Source organism: Megascapheus bottae, chromosome 6 (assembly GCF_031878675.1).
Source record: "Megascapheus bottae isolate mThoBot1 chromosome 6, mThoBot2.hap1, whole genome shotgun sequence".
NCBI lineage: Eukaryota > Metazoa > Chordata > Mammalia > Rodentia > Geomyidae > Megascapheus > Megascapheus bottae.
In genome coordinates this window covers 79,243,691-79,263,169 of record NC_143514.1, presented here as the reverse complement: position 1 = coordinate 79,263,169, position 19,479 = coordinate 79,243,691, and the positions used below count along the sequence as shown (strand labels likewise).

The window sequence follows — 19,479 nt, the reverse complement described above, 5'->3', positions numbered from 1 at the left end:
GGTTGAGCTGAGGGACAAACTCACTTGTGCAGAGTGATTCATCCTTCAGGATTCTGAAAGGCTTGGATTACAGGTGTCTCTGGCAGGCAGGTCGGCCAGAGACACACAATACCCTGTCTGTTCTGTTTCCCAGGGCGGTAGTACGCATCCTCCAGTATCTGCCGCCATTCTGCTATGCTTGTCCTGAACCTTGGCTCACCTGGCCTGACCACACCTCCCTGACCACATGGGCGGGCAGCACCTGGCTGTTTACCTGGGCAGCCTGTCACCTTCCTGGTCCCCAGGGGAAGACCTTGTCACTTGACCCGTTTTCTTGCCTCAGTGGGCCCTGCCTTGGAAGTGGAAAGGACAAAAGTTCCTTTCTCACATTTGACCTTCTGTGGCTTCGAAGGCCATCAGCTTTGTAGATTGTCACTCTAACCATGGGTGCGGGGGAAACTGGGGATGAGGCTGCATGGAGGCAGGAGGAAGTGCAGAGAATGATACACACACACACACACACACACACACACACACACACACGCCTCACAAACACAAGAAGCCTCCTGTTCAAACTTGGTGGAAATTTTTTAGGGTCAAAGAAGACAATGAGTCAGGCCTTATGCAATGAAACTGATATTACTTGATTGTCTGTTGCCTGTGTCACTGGGAAAATGTCGTGGAGAGCAGGGAAGAGACCCTATTCCCAGTAATGTGTCCTCATTAGCAATGCTTCTAGTAGTCGAAGACCTTAACTGCTCTGCTGCCTTCCTGAGCTCCTCCTTTCCACACTGGCTGTCAGTAACGTCTTAGTGGGCAGCCTTGGTTCTTTTTTGTGTGCGCATGGGTGGCCTGTCCTGGGGTTTGACCTCAGAGCCTCAGTGCTCTCCCTTAGCTTTTTCACTCTGGGCTACCACCTGAGCCACAGCTCCATTTAATTGGAGATGAGTATCGCAGAATTTCCTACTAGGACTGGCTTTGAACTGTGATCCTCAGACCTCAGTCTCTTAGTAGCTGGGAGGACAGGCATGAGCCACCAGTGCCTGAGTCAGAGATACAGTCTCAGACTTGATGGATGGACAGACACGTGGCAGAGGAGCTGTCAGCTGGGGTCACTGAACTGCAGGTTCGCAGATAGAACTGCATACTCCTGCAAAGACACATGCAGGGTGCTAGAGCGCTCATAGGAGCCCCCAAATGCTAACCTTAGGGTACTAGAACCCAGGGGTGTGGGGCCCCCAGGGGAGCATACATCCCCTTGCAGCATTCCCTCTTAGAACAATGACTGTTATTGTTATTATAATTAGTTCTTGTTGTTGATGTGGGGCTTGAACTCTGAGCTCTTTTTTTTTGCTCATCTCCTACTCTACCACTGGGAGCCACAGCTCCACTTCCGGTTTTTGAGTGGTTCATTGGAGATAAGAGTCTCCTGGGGACTTTTCTGTCCCAGCTGGCTTTGAACTTCCATCCTGAGATCTCCGCCTCCTGAGTAGCTAGGATTACAGGTGTGAGCCATGGCGCCTAGCCGCTCAGATTTCCAAAGCCATTCAAATGAAAAACCGCAAGTGGTTCCAGTTCTGTCTCCTGACAACTCCAAGGCAAGGAGGGGCCAGGCGTCTATCCGAGGTGTGGACCACGAGGCTGTAGAAGGTGCCGCTTCTGCAGGGCAGGGGACAGTGCTCAGCTACCGCCTTGTCTAGAATGTAAGGGTCTGGGCAGAGGGTCGTGCCATTTGTCATTCTGCTGAGCCCCCCCCCCCCCCCAGCCCCAGCGTTTATTGCTGAGTCCTGGGAACAAGGGGAGGTGCTCTTGTGAACTCCTCTTGAAATGGGGAAACAGAGTCATGGAGCAGGGGGGAAGCTGGCCTCAGGTCGCACAGCCGGTCCTCGACAGGGCTGGAAGGTGAAGACTATCAGAGCCTTTGCTCTTGACCTTGCTTCAAGATTATTATTATTATTATTTTTGCCAGTCCTGGGCTTGAGCTCAGGGCCTGAGCACTGTCCTTGGACTTTCTCAAGGCTAGAGCTCTACCATCTGAGCTTCAGCACCACTTCTGCCTTTTTCTATGTATGAGGTACCAAGGAATCGAACCAAGTCTTCATGTATGCTAGGCAAGCACTGTCCCACTAGGCCAAACTCCCAGCCTACCCTTTGCTCTTTTATTCGAGGCTAGACCTTACCACTTGTACCCTATCTGTACTTCTGGCTTTTTGCTTGTAAAAATGGAGGTAAGATTCTCACAGACTTCCTTGGCTGGGCTGGCTTTGAACCACAGTCCTCAGATCTCAGCCTCCTGAGTTATGGGGGTGAGCCCCTGCACCTCTCAGTTCTTGAGCATTATGGATCCAAGTTGAGTGGGATCTTTGCAAGTGGCTGATAGGCTCCAGTGCCTCTGTCATCCTGGATGGAAATGCGAGCTGCCATGTTGCCATCCCAGCCTTCTTCAAGCCTAAGGACAAGTGAGGCCAGAACAGTGGCTCCTTCCCCCGGCCTGTGTGGTACCCCACCCTCCGGGGCACCTCCTCTGCCTTTGCCCTTTCTGAAGGGCATGGGAAGTGCTGGCCTGTCAGCCGGCATACATGTCAATATTTCTCCTTCGCCAGCCAAGTAGATGCACAGGATTAGGCAATGCATTGGTCTGGTTGAGTGGCTCGGGTGTGCCCTGATGCGCCCAGCTGTCAGAGCAACTTTGTGGAGGTACAAGTCCACAACGCCTCCAGAGGCCCGGAGGCATGTGAAGGGATGTGGCTTGGGACCCCAGCTCCAGGTCGAGAGAGAGAAAGAATCCTATCACTGACTCCAGCTGGGATCCTCTATTTCTTGTCTAACAGTGGGTTGTCAGGCACCTGTTGAAGACGTTGCTAAATCAGCAGTGGTGGCTTCTGTCCACTTTGAGATGGGCAGGAAATACCAGTCAGGCTCAGAGATGACCTTCAGGCCTCAATGATTCTACAGCAGCCAGGAGAAAGGGCAGAGGAAATACACCATCCAGGAAGCTCTGAGCCTGGGGCCTTTTCCATTCCCAGAGATCACTCATCCTCCTGGCCCACAATGGCTGCACTGTGCCGCCCATCAGCTGGGTTTCCTAAGGCACTGGAGGAGCAGATGTGGGCTAAGTGGCTATGCTAATGCTGGGAGGAGGAAGGCACGTGCACGAGGTGCCAAGTGAGAAGGGCCATTGTGGGGAGGATGTTATTGCTTAGTGGGTGCCGTGAAGGGCGGATTGCCAGCTGGACGTGGTAAATTGTTATTTACAGTTTCTGAGCTTTTAAAAGAAGGGGTTTCCCACTGGCTGCCCTGCTTCCAGCTGCACACTGCCATGCGGGCTTCAGTGGCTCTCGTGTTGCTGCTCTTTCTAGGTGCTCAGGCCCAGCATGGAGCTGAGTGGACCTACTCAGGTAAGCCGTCAGCCCTGCCCGGGCCCGCATCCCCTCCCGGCAGGGAAGGGACTCTCCTCCCTCAGGACCACAGACATATGGTTTTCACCACCTGGTGACAGTCAAGGCTCCATGCAGGCTGTGTGGGGTGTTTGTGTTGGTGGTGGTTGTTGGCTGTGAGGTTGAACTCAGGGCCTGGGTGCTCTCCTTGAACTTCTCTACTCAAGGCTAGCAATCTATCACCTTGAGCCACAGCTCCTCTTCCAGTTTTTCTGGTGCTTCAGGGGAGATGAGAGTCTCACATGGGCTGGCAATGTGGCTCAGTGGTAGAGTACTCGATTAGCATGCATGAAGTCCTGGGTTCAATTCCTCAGTACCACACACGCGGAAAAAGCCAGAAGCAGCACTGTGGCTCAAGAGGTAGAGTGCTTGCTTTGAGCAAAAGCAGCTCAGGGACAGTGCCCAGGCCCTGAGTTCAAGCCCTAGCACTGGCAAAAAAAAAAAAAAAAGAAGAAGAAGAAAAGAATGGGTAGTGGTAGAGTGCTTGCCTAGCATGCATGAAGACCCAGGTTCGATTCCTCTGTACCACATACATAAAAAAAGCTGGAAGTGGTGGCTCAAGTGGTAGAGCTCTAGCCTTGAGAAAGCTCAAGGACAGTGCTCAGGCCCTGAGTTCAAGCCCCAGGACTGGCAAAAAAAAATGAGCCTCATGGACTTTCCTGCCTGAGTTGGCTTCAAACCGTGATCCTCCGATCTCAGCCTCCCGTCACTTGGCCCAGGGTGTGCTCTGGGCATCTGGGTCTCCTCAGAGCACCTGGGGGCTGGCTGTCAAGGCTCTGAAGAAAGATTGTGAGTGCTGAGAAAGGCCCAGAAAGCATCTGGATCTCAGAAGGAGCTGCGGTCTTGACCTTGGCCTCATGCATCACTGAGGGAAGTGTTTAAGACATTATTAAATAGCAAAGAGTAGATCAGAGGAATAAGAACTAACTAAGGCGAAGTGCAGTGAGAGCCTGGGTGAAGAGCGGTGTTCCTACACAGGTCCCCGCACGGCCACCCCAGGAAAAGACAGAGGCTGGACCCACAACTGGAAATGGGCAAACAAAACCTCCCAGCTGGGGTGGGGTGGGGGATGATGGATGGAACGATCCAGAATAATCATTAGCCTTCATTACTCTGGTGCCTATGTTATTAACCAGCCTCAAAATGGTTAACTTCCTTGCTCTGCATCACCCCCCCCCCCCCGCCTCCTGTTTTTCTATTTTCTATCCACCCATCTATCTAGACAGAGGGTTGTTTTTTTTTTTTTTTTTTTTTTTTTTTTTGCCAGTCCTGGGGTTTGAACTCAGAGCACTCTCCTTGGATCCTTTCTGCTCAAGGCTAGTGCTTTGCCGCTTGAGCCACCGAAGAATTGAACCTATGGCTTCCGGCATGCTAGGCAAGCACACCACCACTAAGCCACATTCCCAGCCCCGAGACAGTTTATGTTACTCATCCAGGACTTAAATTTGTGGATGAAAGTGATCCCCCCAACTCAGCTTTCCAAGTCCCTGGACTACCTGCTTCACCAGGCCCAGACTATTTTTGATTGATTGATTTATTTTTTGGTGCCAGTACTAGGACTTGAACTCAAGCTGTGGGAGAAGTCTTCTTTAGCTTTTCTTTGTTTGTTTGAGGCTGGCTCTTTACAAACTGAACCAAGTATTGAATTAATACTCAATTTTTTTCTTTTTTTGCTAGTTGTGGGGATTGAACTCAGAGCCTGAGCACTGTTCTTGGATAGTGGTAGGCTAGAGCTCTACCACTTGAGCCACAACCTCACTTCCAGCTTTTTTCTATGTATGTGGTACAGAGGAATCGAACTCAGCTCTTTGTGCATGCTAGGTAAGCACTCTGCCATTAGGCCAAACTCCCAGCCCTACTCAAGATTTTTTTTTTGCCAGTCCTAGGGTTTGAACTCAGCACCTGAGCACTGTTCTTGGGCTTTTTTCCTCAAGGCTAGTGCTCTGCCTCTAAAGATATAGCACCAATTCTATCGCTGTACCCTGGAGCCAAGCCCCACTTCCCGTTTTCTAGAGGTTAGAGATAGGGGGTCTCAGTTCCTTTTGTGCCTGAGCTGGCTTTGAACCTTGATCCTCAGATCTCAGCCTCCTGAGTAGCTAGGATTACAGGCATGAGCCACCACGCCTGGCCTACTCAAGATTTTCATATTGAGTCATGTACCCAGGGGCCAGTGGTGACCCCGGGAGAGTAGAGATGAGCACTAGTGGCCCCCAAATGAGGACATGTGCTTGACTTAGGTCCCTCTGGGCCTTGCTTCTGGAGGTCCTGCTTCTGCTTCTAGAAGTTAGCCCTTGTAGATCTATCCTGTGGTCCCTGGTAAGGTCTGGACAGAGGGCTTTCTGTCTCTGTCTCCGGGTATGTGTGCCAATCTTGGGGCTTGAACTCAAGGCATGGGCACTAACCTTGTCCTTTTCTGTTCAAGGCTGACACTCTACCACTTGAGCCACAACTCCGTTTCTGGCTTTTTTTGTAGTTAATTGGAAGGGCTGGCTTTGAACCATGAGCCTCAGATCCCAGCCTCTGAGTAGCTGGAATGACAAGCATCCCACACCCCCCCTCCCCCCTCCCCTCCCTCTCCCCCTCCCACGCCACGCATGGCATAAGCTGTCTCTTGAGCTGCTGTTCTGCTGTCACAGAGGGGACACTGGATGAGGAGCACTGGGTGAAGGAGTATCCGGACTGCGGGGGACAGCAGCAGTCGCCCATCAACCTGCAGAGGAGGAAGGTTCGCTTCAACCCTGATCTGCAGCCTCTGGAGCTGACGGGCTATGGCAACAGCCATGAAAGCTCATTCCCCATGACCAACAATGGCCACACAGGTAAGGAGGCCACAGCCCCTGCCTGCCTGCAGGGGGCTGGAGGAGGGGGAGGGGACACCTGCTGGGGGTGGCATGGTCCACAGCGGGAGGGCGGGGCTTAGGTGGGGGGAGGTGCCAGGCCAGAGCCTGAAACCTGTTGAAGCTGAGAACTGGGCTGCTGGCTTTTTTTTTTTTTTTTGTGCCAGTCCTGGGATTTGAACTCTGGGTTTGAGTGCTGTCCCCCAGCTTCTGTGTTTAAGGTTAGCACTCTACCACTTGAGCTACAATGCCACTTTTAGCTCTTTGTGGTCTTCTGGTGATGAATCTCTCTCTCTCTCTTGCACACGCACACTCCCACAAGTGAATTTGTCGAGAGTCACTATCTTCGGCTCTGCCTCCTGAGAATGAACAGGCCGGGTGTGTTCTCCTTCCCTAATCAGGTTTTAATTTTCTTTTTTTTTTTTTTGCCAGTCCTGGGCTTGAGCTCAGGGCCTGAGCACTGTTCTTGGACTTTCTCAAGGCTAGAGCTCTACCACTTGAACCTCAGCACCACTTCCGGCTTTTTGCTATGTATGTGGTACGGAGGAATCGAACCCGGGTCTTCATGCATGCTAGGCAAGCACTTTAACCACTAGGCCAAATTCCCGGCCCCTCAGGTTTTAACTTTCAAAACACATTTTCACAGGTCCTAGAAGAGGCTCTGAAGAGGGTGCTTGAGACGGCTCCCCTGAGCCACGCAGGCAGGCAGTGCTGCAGAATTTGGTTGTGAAGGCCGCAGAGGGGCTGTGATGGCAGCTGGGGTGTGTTTTTGTTTTTAGATTAGCATAATTGCAAAAGTAACCTGAGAGTTCCCATGCCTTTTTCCTCCCCTAATACTAAAATCCTATAACCACAGCTCATTTGTTATTGGGAGTTCACAGGGACACAGCACAATCAATTATGGATTTCATGTGCATGACCTCACTTTCACATGCCTGTCTGTTTTGAGACCTAGGATCAAATCCAGGATCTCACATTGCGGTTTGTCATCTTGTTCCTCAGCATCTCAGCGTTCCGCTCTAATCTGGGTCAATCCTCCATCTTTATTGGATTTCACAGCCTTTACTGTTTTCTTCATCATCTTTTTTGTTTTTTTGAAAGTACTGAAGTTTGGTACCTCAAATTTGGTAGGCTGGTGCTCTATCACTGAGCCATGCATCCAGCCCTGTTTTTTTTTTTTTTTTTTTTTTGCCAGTCCTGGGCTTGAGCTCTGGGCCTGAGCACTTCCGGCTTTTTGCTATGTATGTGGAGTACCAAGGAATTGAACCCGGGTCTTCGTGCATGCTAGGCAAGCACTTTAACCACTAGGCCAAACTCCTGGCCCCCCTGAACCTGTTTTGAGAAACAGGTTTAATTTAGTTTTAATTTTTTTCTCCCTGAACTTTGTTGTACAAGGGGGTTATGACTTAATGTGTCCAAAGTTGGGGACTGGTGGCTCATGTCTATAATCCCAGCTACTCAGGAGGCTGAGGTCTGAGAATCATGGTTCACAGCCAGCCTAGGAAGAAAAAAAAATCTGTGAGACTCTTATCTCTAACCCACAAAAAACCAGACGTAGAGGTGCGCTGTGCAAGTGGTAGAGTGCCGGCCTTGAGCAAAAAAGCTAAAGAATGTAGCACCCAGGCCCTGAGTTCAAGCCCCAGTACTGGCCAGAAACAATTCACATGACTGCTTTTCCTTCTGTCACCCTGGCTGGGGCCAGCATCTTGGCCTTTCCTTTTCCAGTCATGACTGCCAGCTTAGTGTGAGCCCCGCCCCTTTCCAGGGGTCCTGCTCAGGCCTGTCTGTGGGGCTTCACCCTGACTTCCAGAAAAGCATTTGGGGGACAAAGCATTGTGAAGATCTCTCTGTAGAGTAAACTGTCCGTCTGTTTGTTGGTTGGTGTTGTATATGCATATGTTTATGTATGCATATGCATATGTATATGTATGTATATGTATATGTGTGTATATGCATGCATGTATTTTGTGGTGCTGGGCCTTGAACTCAGTGCCTCCCCTTGCTCAGTGGGAGCTCCATCACTGGAGCCATGGCCAGCAGTGCCAGGCTGCCCATTCAGCTCTGGCACAGGCCTCAGCTCCCAGGCTCCTGCCCACCCACTGCTGGCAGAGCTGATTCTTTTAGTCTCATTTCATTTTATTTTATTTAGTCTTATGGACTTTCCTGTCTGGGTCTGGCTTCAAACAAGGATCCTGAGCAGCTAGGATTACAGGTATTTCCCCGTTTTTGTCTTTTTTTTTTTTTTTTTTGTGGTCATGGGACTTGAACCCTGGGCCTGGGTGTTGTCTCTGAGCTCTTCAGCTTAAGGCTACAGCCCTACCCCTTGAGCCACAGCCCCACTTCCCATTTTCTAGTGATTAATTGGAGATAAGAGTCTCACATTCTTGGGCTGGGAGTCTGGCCTAGTGGTAGAGTGCTTGCCTAGCATGCACGAAGACCTGGGTTTGATTCCTTGGTATCACATACATAGAAAAAAACAGAAGTGGTGGGCCGGGAGTTTGGCCTAGTGGTTAAAGTGCTTGCCTAGCATGCATGAAGACCCGGGTTCGATTCCTCGGTACCACATACATAGAAAAAAGTCGGAAGTGGTGCTGAGGCTCAAGTGGTAGAGCTCTAACCTTGAGAAAGTCCAAGGACAGTGCTCAGGCCCTGAGCTCAAGCCCAGGACTGGCAAAAAAAGAAAAAAAGAAAAAAACAGAAGTGGTGCTGAGGCTCAACTAGTAGAACTCTAGCCTTGAGAAAGCCCAAGGACGTGCTCAGGTGCTGAGTTCAAGCACCAGGACTGGCACTTAAAACTATACTGATGCTTAAACTCTGGTTCTTGCTTGTTTGGTGTTTGTTTTGCTCAAGGTTAGAATCTGCCATTTGAGCCAACCTTCACTTCTGTCTTTCTTCTGGCTCATTGGAGATAAGAATCTCTTGGATATATCTGCTTGGGCTGGCTTTGACCCATGATCTTCAGATCTCAGTCTCCTGAGTAGCTAGGATTACAGGTGTGAGCCACCAGAGCCTGCTGTGGGTTCTTCTAAATACACATTGGGCCCCATGTGGTTACATGCGGCTGGATACAGGTAGGGCCCCATGTGGTTATGGGTGGCTGGATGCAGGTTGGGCTGTGTGTGGTTACGTGTGGCTGGACCCAGGTTGGGTTGTATGTAGTACGAGTGGCTGGGCATAGGTTGGGCCCTCTGTGGTTACAGGTGTCTGGATGCAGGTCAGGCTGTGTGTGGTTATGTGGGACACAGACTGTGCTGTGTGTGGTTATACATGGCTGGAAAGGGGCCTGGGTTCGTGGTTCTGGCTCTGTCTCATCTTGATGAACAGTAGGAAGATGAGCAGGGCTTCTGCTTCTTTGTTCTGCTTCCATGCCCTCAACATGCAGTGTGAGAGCCCACCGTGGATGTTCCCTTCTTCTGGGTGGAACCAGCAGCTAGGCTAAGGGCAGAAGGCTGCATAGGAGAGGATATGAACCTGCCATGAAGAGATGCGGTTCACACAGGGGTCATCACCAGTCCCTGGGGAGGAAAATGAATCAAACTAATTGCAGAGGCCCCTGCTTCCTGTTCTATACCCTGTACTCATTCCAGTCTCTAGAGGTAGAGAATGGGATTCTGGGCTTTCATACCCATTGCATATGTGTGAGTACATGTGCATACATGTGTGCATGTGTGTGTGTGCATGTACAATGAAGCCACTCGAGCCCCTGCCAGTTGGCAGCCCTAAGCTGTCCATTTAGCGCTCACCTGGCCTTGCTCCCAGGTTCCACCTGTTATCCTCAGAGCTGATTCTATCAATCTGTAAACTCCCCGCTTCTCTTTTGTGCTGGTCTTGGGGCTTGAACTCAGGGCTCAAATGCTGTCCATTAGCTTTTGTGTTCAAGATTTGCCCCCTACCACTTGAGCCACAGCTCCACTTTTAGCTTTTTGGTGGTTAATTGTAGATAAGAGTTTCAAGTACTTTCCTAGCCAGGATGGCTTTGGACTGAGTCCTCAGATCTCAGCCTTAGCTTTTTTGCTCAAGGCTTTATCATTTGAGCCACAATTCCACTTCCGGCCTTAAAAAAAAAAAGAAAAAGAAAAGCTGTGGTTAACTGGAGGTAAGAGTCTCAGATTTTCCTGCCCAGGCTAGCTTTAAACCACAACCCTCAGATTTGAGCCTTCTAAGTAGCCAGGATTACAGGTGTGAGCCACTGCTGCCCGGCCTGGCCTTTGTCGTGCCCTCTGTTGCATCGTGAGCATGATCATCTTGTTCCCTTTTGGGATCTTACTCATGGCATGCTAAGCCATCAATACCAGGCCTGGCCTGGGTGTGGGCAGGCAGGCGGTGGCTGCACGCGACCTGACCTGCAGGCCTCGAGGCACCCATGCCCCCATTCTTTCTCTCAGTGCAGATTAGCCTGCCACCTACTATGCAACTGACGGCCTCTGATGGCACCGTGTACAAAGCCATACAGATGCACTACCACTGGGGCGGTGCTTCGTCTGAGGTCAGCGGCTCTGAGCACACCATTGATGGAATCAGACGAGTGATCGAGGTGGGTGAGCACTTCAGAAAGCCCCCATCCTTCAAGTTCTACAGTCATTTTTCTTTTCCTTCCTTGCTTCTTTTCTTTCTTTCCTGTCAGTCTCAGGGCTTGAACTCAGGGCCTGGGCACTGTCACACGCAAAGCTAATGCTCTACCATTTGAGCACTGCTTCTGGCTTTTTGCTGATTAATTGGCGCTAAGGGTCTCTCAAGACTGGGTGTTGGTGGCTCACAGCTGTCAGTCTCCCCCCTGCTCAGGAGCGTGAGGTCTGAGGATTGCAGTTCAAAGTCAGCCTGGGCAAGAAAATCCATGAGACTCGTCTTTCCAATTAACTACCAAAAATCCAGAGGTGGAGCTGTGGCTCTGAGTAGCACAGAACTAGCCTTGAGTAAAGAATGCTCAGGGGGGGCTGGGAGTTTGGCCTAGTGGTTAAAGTGCTTGCCTAGCATGCATGAAGACCCGGGTTCGATTCCTTGTACCACATACATAGAAAAAAAAAAAAAAAAGAATGCTCAGGGGCAGCAATAAGGCTCTAGGTTTAAGCACTACGGCCAATGAAAGAAAAAAGTCTCTCTCAGACTCTCCTGCCTGGGCTGGCTTTGAATCGTGATCCTCAGATCCCAGCCTTCTGAGTAGTCAGGATGACAGGAGAGCCACCAGCACCTGGCGATGTTAAGCAGTCATGAACTGGCCTTGACCATCTGTACTTTGCTTCCACAGATGCACCTTGTTCACTACAATGCCAAGTACGAGAGCTACGATGTCGCCAAAGACAAGCCTGATGGTCTGGCTGTGCTGGCAGCCTTTGTGGAGGTAGGCCGATACTAGGTGTGTGTGTCCAGATGAGGTCTCCCTTGCTCTCGCTCATCATCCCTGCCTGAACTCAGAATTCTTGGCATGGCTGGACCAGTACAGGGCCTTGCTTCTTCCTTCTATACTGTCAGTGTCAGGGCCTTGGGAAGCAGAAACAAGACAAAGTAAAAGACGTATGGGGCACCAGTATCTCACACCTGTAATCCTAGCGACTCAAGAGGCTGAGATTGGAGGATTGTGGTTCAACTGGTAGAGCATTAGCCTTGAACAAAAAGCTCAGAGAATGCACCCAGGCCCTGAGTTCGAGTCCCAGGATAGGCACACACACACACAAAAGACATGAAATAACAGCAAAGTTGACTGAATAGAGTCGGTAAGTAAGGGCTCAGGCTTGAACTCAGGCCCTGGACACTGATCTTTAACATCAAGGCTGGTGCTCTACGGCTTGAGCCACAACTTTATTTCTGGCTTTTTGCTGGTTCTCTGGAGACAAGAATCTCATGGAGCTGGGTGCTGGTGGCTCACACCTGTAATCCTAGCTACTCAGGAGGCTGAGATCTGAGGATCACAGTTCAAAGCCAGCCAGGACACAAAAGATAGTGAGACTCTTATCTTCAGTGAACCACCAGAAAACTGGAAATGGGGCTGTGGTTGAGTGGTAGAGCACTAGCCTTGAGCTAAAAAGCTCAGGGACAGTGCCCAGTCCCAGAGTTCAAGGCCCACAACAGACCCCCCCCTAAAAAAAAGGCTTTCCTGGGTTGGCTTTGAACTATGGTCTTTAGATCTCAGCCTCCTATGTAGCTAGCTGGCATTACAGGTATGTGCCAGAGGCATCTGGAACCTCTGCATTTCTTAGTAAGTTCAGATGTGGATCTCAGGGCTGGGTGACTAGAAGTCATCAGGGGTCTAATTCTCCAAAACTCAGCATTAAAGTAGGTAAGTTTGTCAAAACAAAACAATAGAATCTAACCATTTCTGCAGGACCACAAAAACACAAGGCCCAGTCATTTTGGTGCACACCAGAGACAAACAACAAATTAAGGCTTTTCTTCAAAAAAAAAAAAAAAAAAGAAGTGGTTAGAACCTTAAATAAGGATGATGAGCCTCTGTGGGCTTCTCAGCTGTTCCCACCCCCACTGTACCCCAAGCCTGCCAACCTGTGAGATGACCAGGGCAAGACTGGTCAAGGTCAGGAAAACCTCACTGCCTGCGAATCAGGGCTCATTTGATAGAGGTGAGAGTTGAAGACCAAGCCCAGAAACAGTCTTCAAAAAGTACTGAACTTGGACTGGGTGCTAGTGACTCATGTCTGTAATCCTAGCTATTCAGGAGACTGAGATGATGGCTCAAAGGCAGTCCAGGCAGGAAGGTCTGTGAGACTTATCTCCAGTGAGCCAGGAAAAAGCCAGAAATAGAGCTGTGGTTCAAGTGGTAGAGCACCAGCCTTGAACAGTAAAGCTCAAAGTGATACAGCTCTGGCCTTGAACAGAAAAGCTCAGGGACAGTGACCAGACCCTGAATTCAAACCCCACAGCTCACAAAAAAGAAAACCAGTCAGAGCTTAGTGGGGAAGAGGCCTCGGGGACCTGGGTCTCTGCTTTGCTGTGTCAATGGCTCTGTTTCCCTCACAGATTGAAGAGTATGCTGAGAATACATACTACAGTGTCTTGATTTCTCACTTGGCTAATATCAGGTACCCAGGTAAGAGACTGTAGGAGGGGTGTGGACGTGGGTGTGAGGTGGACAAAGGAAGAAGGGGCACCTGGGTGGGAAGGTGGCTGTTGAGCCATGCCAATGGGGCCCAGCTCTCTGCTAGAGGTCACTTGACCCTGCCATTTCTGCTCTGGACCCTGTGGGAATTGTCTTCTTGCATGGCACAGGATGGGTGTGGTTATGGTGGCAGCTCCACCCCACCAGTGTGACCAGTGTGGTTTTTAGGGGCCCTGGTAGCAAGAGCTCAGAAGCAAGGGCCAGGATCTACACCCTGCTTGCTTTCATCTGTGTTTTCAACTCTTTCAACTCTTCATCACTGTGTGTGTGTGGTGTGTGGTGTGTGGTGTGTGTTGCTCCTAGGGCTTGAACTCAGAGTTCAGGGCCTGGGCACTGTCCCTGAGCTTTCGTGTTCAAGATGTTTTGGGCACATTTACCAGAGCCTCAGCAGTGGTAACTGACTTCTCATTGTTGTCATGAAAAGAACCTCTGTTGACAATGACATGGTGGTGACAGTGTTGAGTAAGTCCCTCTGTGCTGGCCACTTTTTTTTTTTTCTTGTGGGTCGTGGGGTTTGAACTCAGCCTGAGCGCTGTCCCTGAGCTCTTCAGCTCAAGGCTACTGCCCTACCCTTGAGCTAAACCCCACTTCCTTTTTTCTAGAGGTTAATTGGAGATAAGTCTCAGGTCCTTTGTGCCCTGGCCGGAGTTGAACCTTAATCCTCAGATCTCAGCCTCCTGAGTAGCTAGGATTACCGGCTTGAGCTACCTTGCCTGGCTTCATGCCAGCCCCTTTTTGGATATTGGTTTTTATTTTAGCAGTACCAGAGTTTGGACTCAGGGTCTTGTACTTGCTGTTTTAGTACTTGAGTCATATCCCCAGCCCAATATTGCTCTTTTGGTGCCAGATTCAGGGCCCCAGTGGTTTTGCTTGCCTTTTTTTGGCTCAATGCTGGTAATCTATCACTTGTACTGAATATCCACTTCCAGCTTTTTGCTGTTTAATTAGTGATAAAAATCTCATGAACTTTACTACCCTGGCTGGCTTTGAACCGAGATCCTCGGATCTCAGCTTCCTGAGTGGTTAGGATTACAGGCATGAGCCACTGGCCCCAGGTTACACTTCTGTTCCTCAATCCGATGATCTGTGATGTTTTCTGGTGCTGAGGGTGGAGCCCAGGGCCTGGCACGTGTAAGGCACCTGCTGTGCTCTCCCATGAAGGCCCCTGGGACCCTTTACACAGCCTCTGAGAGCCAGCCAGGGAGCCACGCAGCCAGGGAGGAGGCACAGCCGGGTCTGTCCCTACGGCTTGCTCTTCACCACCGACGGCAGTCAGCTGGGGCCAGGTTTCTTAGTCATTCACATCTTTGTTCTGCTTGAAATATGGATTTTTGTACATGGTGGGTCTGGGCCCAAGCCGTGCTCTCGGCAGGTTGAGGGGTCCCTCACTGTCCTCTGTCCCTCGTCTTCTCCCTCAGGACAAACCACAAACCTGACTGACTTGGACATTCTGGACATGTTGCCCGGGAACCTATACCACTACTACACCTACCACGGCTCTCTCACCACTCCTCCATGCACGGAGAACGTCCGCTGGTTCGTCATGTCCGACTCTGTGAAGATCTCCAAGGCCCAGGTAGTGTGTGCAGAGCATCGTTTTGCCCAAAGAATTGTTTGCCCCAGGATCACACCCCGCCCTCCAGCATCAACCACATCCGAGAGACTGCCAGGTCTCACGTGACCACAGGGGCTGTCCTGGGCAGCAGACAGGGAAAGGCTCTACCACCAGAGAACGGCTCAGGGATGCGGACCCTTCCCCAAACACAGATCCCGCCAGGCCTGCCCGAATCCCTGGGGAGCTGCTGAGTTACTGGCACCATGCCTTCATGCAAGGCTTTCTTCTTCCCTTCCCTTCTTCCCTCCCTCCCTTCTTCCTTCCTTTTTCTTCTTTCCTTCTTCCTTTCTTCATACAAACCCTAGAAGTTGAACTCAGGGCCTTAGGCACTGTTTCACTCAAGCCTGATGCCGTACCACATGAGCTTTACTTCTTGCTTTTTACTAGTTAAATGGAGAAAAGAGTCATATAGGCTTTCCTGCCTGAGCTGGTTTTTGAACGGTGACCCTCAGATCTCACCATCATGAGTAACTAAGATTACAGGTGCGAGCCACAAGATGGGAGATGAATGTTTATTTTTATTTATTATTTGGCCAGCCCTAAGGCTTGAACTCAGAGCCTGAGTACTGTCTCTGAGCTTCTTTTTGCTCGACTAACACTTCTACTCCAGCCACAGTGCTACTTCCCACCTTTTCTGTTTATGTGGTGCTACCACTTAGCCACATTCTCAGCCTCAGGATGTTTCTTGAATAAATACCTTGATACAAAGCTGCTCAAGTAAACAAATGGACAGTTATTACTGAAGCTACAGGCAAAGTGATATTTCCTTCCCCGAAACGGTCTTCCTCAGAAAGCCATGTTTATCTCCTGGCAACTTCACTTGTCTCTTCTAGATGAAGATAGAAGAGATCTTTCCTTACCTAACAACATCCTCATGCAGAAATGTTGCCAATCAGGCTGGCAGTGGCCTCTCATAACTGAGCAGATGCCAACTTGCTTGAAAGAATGCAATTCAAGTCTAGACCTAAGCGTTTCAGCAAATAAAATTAATAGAAAGTAGCTCAGTGTGGAGGCGGAACCCAACATAGTACACACAAAAACAACAACAACAACAACTGGATCTATGAAGCAGAGATCAGAGGCTCACACCTGTATTCTTCCTCCTGAGAACAGGAGGATCGTGGTTCAAGGCCAGCCCAGACAGAAGTTTGGTCACAATGGCTTGTATGGTGGCATGCACAGTGGCAATGACAGGAAGCCTAAAGTCAGCAGATAGAAGTTGAGGGACAGGCCTGGGGTTTGGCCTAGAGATAGAGTGTTTGCCTAGCATGCACAAAGACTTGGGTTCCATTCCTCAATGGCAAAAAAAAAAAAAGAAGTTGTTCAGGGACCACACACCTGGACCAGAAGCAAGACCCTGCTGGAAAATAAACCACTAGGCTGAGAGTGTGGCCTAGTGGTAGAATGCTTGCCCAGCATACACGAAGCCCTGGGTTCAATTCCTCAGTACCACATACACAGAAAAAGCCGAAGTGGTGCTGTTCCTCAAGTGGTGGAGTACTAGGCTTGAGAATGCCTAAGGACAGTGTCCAGGCCCTGAGTTCAAGCCCCAGGACTGACAAAAACAAAACTGAAAAACAGGGCTGGAGGTGTGGCTCAGTGGTATTGGGCCAGGCTTTAAAGGTGGCGGGAGAAAAAAAACACGGAGATTTTTCAGAAACAAAGAAGTTTGAGTTTGGCACTTGGTATAGACTTCAATGTACTTTTCTCTCTCACAGATAGTCCTGGGCCTTGAACTCAGGGCCTGAGCACTGTCCTTGGGCTTTCTCAAGGCTAGAGTTCCAGCACTTGAGCTGCAGCACCACTCCTAGATTTTTCTATATGTGTGGTACTGAGCAATTAAACCTGAGTCTTAGTTCATGCAAGGCAAGTACTCCACCACTAGGCTAAACTCCCGGCCCTCCTATATATTTTGGCTGGCCTCACACTTGAGGTTTTCTAGAGGTTAATTGGAGATCAGAGTCTCATGAACTTTAGTGCCTGGGCTGCCTTTGAACTGCAGTCCTCAGATCTCAGTTTCCTGAGTAGGTAGGTTTACAGGTGTGAGCCACCGTGCCCTTGTAATCTTAGAACTACTTTATGCAGGTTCTAAAGTCTGGACTTTAGTTCACTCACTCAACATTTCTTCATGACCCATTGCCTTTTGCTATCCATAACTCACTGCCTCTTGTCCGCAGGTGTTCAAGATAGAGAATTCCGTGGTGAACCACAACAACCAGACTCTCCACAACGGTTACCGCAAGACCCAGGCCCTGCACTCCAGAGTGGTAGAAGCCAACTTCCCCTACTTCCCGAATTCAAGTGAGTGACACTGACTCTCAGCGACTTGCTTCGAATCCGTTTATGGCTGTTTTCCTCTCTTTCGTTTTAATGCAGCAAGTTCAGGCGAGCCTACCTGAACGGGAATCTCCGAGAGGCCTGTGAAAAATCACATGATCTGTCACCTTCCTGAACTTGCCCACAGACCTAGGAGAAGCAAGGTGGCAAGTTCAGGAAGGTGACAGGTTTGGTTCTGTGGTACTAAGGAATTGAACCCAAGGCTTCATGCATGCGAGTCAAGCATTCTACTACTAAGCCACATTCCCAGCCATCTTCTTTCTTCTTCTGTGATAGTAATGAGGCTTGAACTCAGAGCTTCACACTCTAGATTTTTTGCTCAAGATTAGTGCTCTACCACTTGAGCCAGAGTTCCAGTTCTGGCTTTTGGGGCTTAGTCAGAAATCAGAATCTACTGGACTTTCCAGCCCCAGCTGGTTGTAAACCATGACCTGTAGATCTCAGCTTCCCAAGTAGCCAGGATTACAGGATGAGTTGTGAGCGCCCAGCACTAACTCATCTTTTTGTCAAATGTATCTCAGAATCACAGAGCCAGTATTATTTCCAAAGGATGGACTCCAAGCTTGATGTCCTGCTAAGAAGTCTTGCGGAGGAGAGGACCTTGAAGAGGAAAAGACACCACTAGCCGGCTCAGAGGGCCGTGGGTGGGCATGAGCTCACCAGGCCTCGTTGCCTAGGAATTTTGGAAATTGGAACTGAGTTGCTCCTCCTGGTGATCAAAATGGGGGAAGCCACCACTCAGGGAAGGAAGTGAGACCACTAAACGGACTGGAAGAGATAAGTCTTACGAATGGACTGCAGTAGAACACAAGTGAGAAGGAATGGAGCCAGTGAACTCACCTCCTGTGGGGCTCATCTGGGGTCCGGGGCCCCAGGTTGGAGCCTAGGCACCAGAAAGCAAAACAGAACCCTTCACCTTAATCTATGTAAATAATAACCCCGCACAGGCTTCCCTATAGGATCTAGAGGTAGTAAACTGATTTTGGAAAGTGTGCCATTCCAGTTTGTCTCTTTTTGTGCCTCTCTGCACATGGCTCATCCCAACTTTGCCTATCCATGGAGCACAGGTGGCTGGATGGAGATCAAGGTGGACTGAATCCAGGACCAAGAAGGAAGCAAGGAGATTTGTCAGTGTGCTTATTTGTTTTATGATGCACTCCCAGGCTATCTAGCCTCTAACAAGTGATCCGCCCCAAACTGGCCTCAAACACTGCATCCTCCCGTCTCAGTCCTCCCAAGTACTGGACTTCAGGCATGCGCCATCATGCTCAGCTAGAAGATCATGGAGTCACCCTGAACAATGAACCATTCACAAGAATGATATTAGAGTAGGAAGTGCAGTGGGCTAGAAGACCTCCTAGAGAGGCACAGGAGCTTGAGTTGAGGTCCGGTTTAGTGCCAGAGTTCTGGCCTGGCACAGGCTGGTGCAGGAGGTCTTGGAGGAAAAGGAAGATGGGCGTTCAGGATGGCCTTTAACAACAGGACTTTTTTTTTTTTTGCCAGTCCTGGACCTGAGCACTGTCCTTGGACTTTCTCAAGGCTAGAGCTCTACCACTTGAGCCTCAGCACCACTTCTGGCTTTTGTCTATGTATGTGGTACCGAGGAATTGAACCTGGGTCTTCATGCATGCTAGGCAAGCACTTTAACCACTAGGCCAAACTCCCGGTCCAATGGAAGGACTTTTGAGTGTTTCAAGTAATGGAGCCACGTGCATAGCTTCCCATTGTAAAGTGAGCACACAGGAGGCTGAGGTAGGAGGATTGAGAGGTCAAGGCTAGCCTATGAACAAAAACTAAAAACCACTCTGTAGTCAGTAAGAGTTTCAAGGACAAGGTGGGCACAGTGGCTCACCCCTGCAATCCTGACTACACAGGAGGTTGAGATCTGAGGATCGTGGTTTGAAGCCAGCCTGGGTAGGAAAGTCCATGGGACTCTGATCTCCAATTAAGTGCATACACACAAAGCCAGAAGTGGAGCTGTGTCTCAAGTGGTAGTACACCAGCCTGTGCAAAAACTCAGGGACAGTATCCAGGCCCTAAGTTCAAGCCCAAGGCTGGTATGCATATGAATGTGTGTGTACACACTCACACAACACACACAGATGGGTAACAGATTCATGTGATTTTTTTTTTTCATATTATGGTTTTCTTTGCCAGTCCTGGGGC

The 19,479-nt window shown here is 49.9% G+C and overlaps 1 protein-coding gene across 1 annotated transcript; it reads left to right on the top strand.

Annotated features, from left to right (window-relative positions):
* Window positions 1-1,493: 1,493 nt before the first annotated feature.
* On the top strand, window positions 1,494-18,249 carry Ca6 (carbonic anhydrase 6). The gene is made up of 11 exons (XM_090334031.1): window positions 1,494-1,629; window positions 2,330-2,438; window positions 2,655-2,713; window positions 3,237-3,377; window positions 6,053-6,235; window positions 10,639-10,787; window positions 11,499-11,591; window positions 13,223-13,292; window positions 14,780-14,937; window positions 17,154-17,277; window positions 17,835-18,249. Exons 1-11 carry the CDS (start codon window positions 1,494-1,496, stop codon window positions 17,936-17,938), a joined length of 1,326 nt encoding a protein of 441 aa, XP_090190157.1. The 3' UTR covers window positions 17,939-18,249.
* The last annotated feature ends 1,230 nt before the right edge of the window (window positions 18,250-19,479 follow it).